Source organism: Echinops telfairi, unplaced genomic scaffold (genome assembly GCF_000313985.2).
Source record: "Echinops telfairi isolate 266 unplaced genomic scaffold, ASM31398v2 ScPeMD7_26;HRSCAF=91, whole genome shotgun sequence".
NCBI classification, from domain to species: Eukaryota; Metazoa; Chordata; class Mammalia; order Afrosoricida; family Tenrecidae; genus Echinops; species Echinops telfairi.
The window spans coordinates 335,771-338,851 of NW_022103923.1; the positions used below are offsets into that span (position 1 = coordinate 335,771).

The 3,081-nt window shown below is 42.5% G+C and overlaps 1 protein-coding gene across 1 annotated transcript; it reads left to right on the forward strand.

Moving 5' to 3' along the window:
* Window positions 1–1,505: 1,505 nt before the first annotated feature.
* LOC101648421 (ferritin, mitochondrial-like) lies at window positions 1,506–2,039 on the forward strand. Its single transcript, XM_004714579.1, has one exon. The coding sequence runs from the start codon at window positions 1,506–1,508 to the stop codon at window positions 2,037–2,039; it is 534 nt and encodes a 177-aa protein (XP_004714636.1).
* The last annotated feature ends 1,042 nt before the right edge of the window (window positions 2,040–3,081 follow it).

Below are 3,081 nucleotides of genomic sequence, written 5' to 3' on the forward strand. Positions count from 1 at the left end.
TCTAATAAGCTATCCTGTATATGGAAATATTCCTTTTCACACTTATATTTTGAATTCTATACCATGGGCTAGATTAAGGATATTATTCATAGAATTACCAAATATCTTCTGCATGCTACTTAAGTTGATTTTACAAAATCTGATAAGGCTGCCTCTAACCTGCAGCAGGCATATATATAATATACTTGAGCTCAAAATTAATCATATGCCCTAATCTAAGAATAATTTGTTCTTAGGATGTGTCCTTTCTCTATACCTGCCCTCATCATGTGATAACTGATTATGTAGGTGCTACAGAAAAACATGGCGAGGAAATCAAATACGTTCCAGCTTTAACAGCATCTGGGGTCATATCGATGTGATTGGCTTTAAGGTTTGACTTGAAAAAGCATCGATCTAAAAGAGGTGTGACCTAAGTCTTCACAGAAGATGAACATTAGCCAAGTGATCCAAGGATTTGGAATGATATAACACAAGAGTAGATGGAAAAATTGTACTAGGGATCCAATTGTCCACAGCGTGCTTGCAAACGGTGATTGATTACGGTGAAAGCCCCAAATCCATTTGCAGAGTCCCCATGTGGAATATGCCCCTTTGAATCCCTCACTCCACTGAACAGGGCTGAGTGCAGTCTTGTCCACAGACAAGATACATTTGGACAGAGAGTTTGGTTTAAATTTAACATCTAACCATTTGTTTTTTCATTTTGACTAATTTTTAACTTGTTCTGTTTGTGTTATTTTCTATTTTCTTTTGGAATGACGTTTTACTTTGCTTCATTTCATAGATGTTTCTCTTTATTTTTTTCTTCTTTTTGTATGATTTCCTATATATGGAATCCAGGGTAGGTAAATCTTCAGGGACAGCTACAAAATTATGAGTTTTTTGGGCTTATGACAGTGGCAGTTGGGTGGATAGGAGGTGCTAATAACAACGGATGCAAAAGTGAAGAAAATATTACAAAATTGACTTTGAGGATTGCAGAAGTCATTTTAGTGTATTTGACTCATTTAATTGTATGGTATGTGAATATGTGGGTGGAAAGAAAACGTTTAAAGAAAAAGATAGGCCTGGTGACCTGTGTCTGATAAGTTATACACAACTTTCAAAAGCTCATGAAGGAGTTGTACACTGCACACCCGGGATAAGCAAGAGCCAGAATTAACTCAAGGGCAAGTACGAAAACAATCATAAGGATCATGAATGATATCACAGGAAGTAAGGAATACACAAACCATAGTGGGAACAATGTGCAAATACATTTTCAGAAACATTCAGAAGATGCATTCCAACCAGTTGTTGATGTACTTGTAACACTTTGGAGGGAGCACACACACTGATGCGGTATATTACTGGTGTGACTGGTTCAGAATGCGGCATTGTGAATGCAGCTTCTGGAACGCAGCAGTCTGCAGCATTCGGAACCAACTGCCTCTGAGGACACAGTAACCCTCCCTGCAGGCAACGCGGTCTAAAGCCTTCACTGCTGCGTCTTCAACTGGGCGATGGAGGTGGCACCTACACCTCCGCTTGACCTGGCCTATTTAAAAGAGTGCGAGAATGCTATCAGCCAGGAGATCAACCAGGAGTTTGCCGCCTCCTACACCTTCCTAGGTATGGCGTCGCATTTCAACAGCGTGGACGTGGGGCTAACCAACTTCGCCGCCTATTTTTTGCGGATGTCCATCTGCGCGCTCGAGTACATGCAGAACCTGATGAAGGTGCAGATCGAGCGCGGGGGCCAAATCCAGCTGGACACCTTGACGCCGGTGGAGCAAGACTGGAGCAACGCGGTACATGCCCTGGAGTATGCCAGTTTACTTAAAGAAGACAGCTTAGTGGACCTCATGTGCCTGTACATTTCAGCCAGAGAGCAGGGCGACACAATGCTGTATGACTTCCTAGAAAACTACCTTCTACACCACCTCATCAAGGATATCACTGTGCTCCGCGATCACCTGGTCAAACTACACAGTTTGCATGGCGAGCCAGTTTGCCTGGCTGAGTATGACCTCGAAGACTTGGGTGACAACGACTAGTAGTAACACCCCGAAGAAAGAAACAGCCCACCAGGTCCTGTTAAGGCGAAAGCAGGCTGAAGTCAAAACAGGTTCACTTTTGAGACTTTTCCCTTCCCCTACCAATATCCCTTCCAATAAAATAATTTGGTTGCAGAGTTAAACAAAAGCCTCCTGGTCATTCTCCTGTTTGCAACACTCCCGACTTGAAGAACAGGGGAAATCCCTTTATAGGTGTCCAGGAGTGGACGTCCCAGCCAGCTAGGCCACAAACTACTGCATCTCTGAATATCCATGGTTTGAAGAAGAGAAAGTATATTTCAGGAGGGCCTGGTAATCATAAAATAAATCTTCCCCTTATAGCTAAGTTGGAGTGGGGTGTGCAGGTCCGTCCATCCTTGGAGGGACTGAACAAGCATACATGAGTTTAAATTAGAAAATTATCTAATGGAATTCATGATAGTTGTGGCCTGGGGGATGGCAGGGTGAAGGGGGTGCGATTGGGGTGAGATTATAATAAAACTAAAACACATAGTGCCCCTATAACAAAAGGGAAGAACTGCTCCTGTGAGTCCCTGAGGCTTCAAATCTGGGATTAGAAAGCCTCTGTCTTTCTGCTGCGGAGCCTGTGGTGGTTTCAAACTGCTGACCCTGTGGTGAGCAGCCAAACGCTGACCACTATACCAGCAGGGCTCCTTGAGACTAAAATAAAGGTGACTTTAGCCTAACATGTGTTCACTACAAATGTAAACATAGGGGTTACTTTGAGTGAAAGTTAAAGAAAATGTGCCCCTATGTACAGATTAAATTCTTAAATGATCTTATCCTGTTTGCATTGACCGTGGGGTTGGTGATGAAATACTCAATGAAATGTAGAAAAGCAATAAAGCACCTTAAGCAATCACTGGTCTATGCCAGGAAATTTGACAAACAGCTACTTGGTCCTCTACCCATTCCAAAGAAAGGTGACCCAACAGAATGCTCAATAATAGAAAACAGTATTATTGTGTTAGTCTGGGTTGACTAGAGAAACAACTTCATAGACACTCATGTGTGTAAAAGA

Bases quoted from the DNA above. Each gene is read 5' to 3' on its own strand.
- LOC101648421 (XM_004714579.1), top strand. From the start codon at position 1,506: ATGGAGGTGGCACCTACACCTCCGCTTGACCTGGCCTATTTAAAAGAG.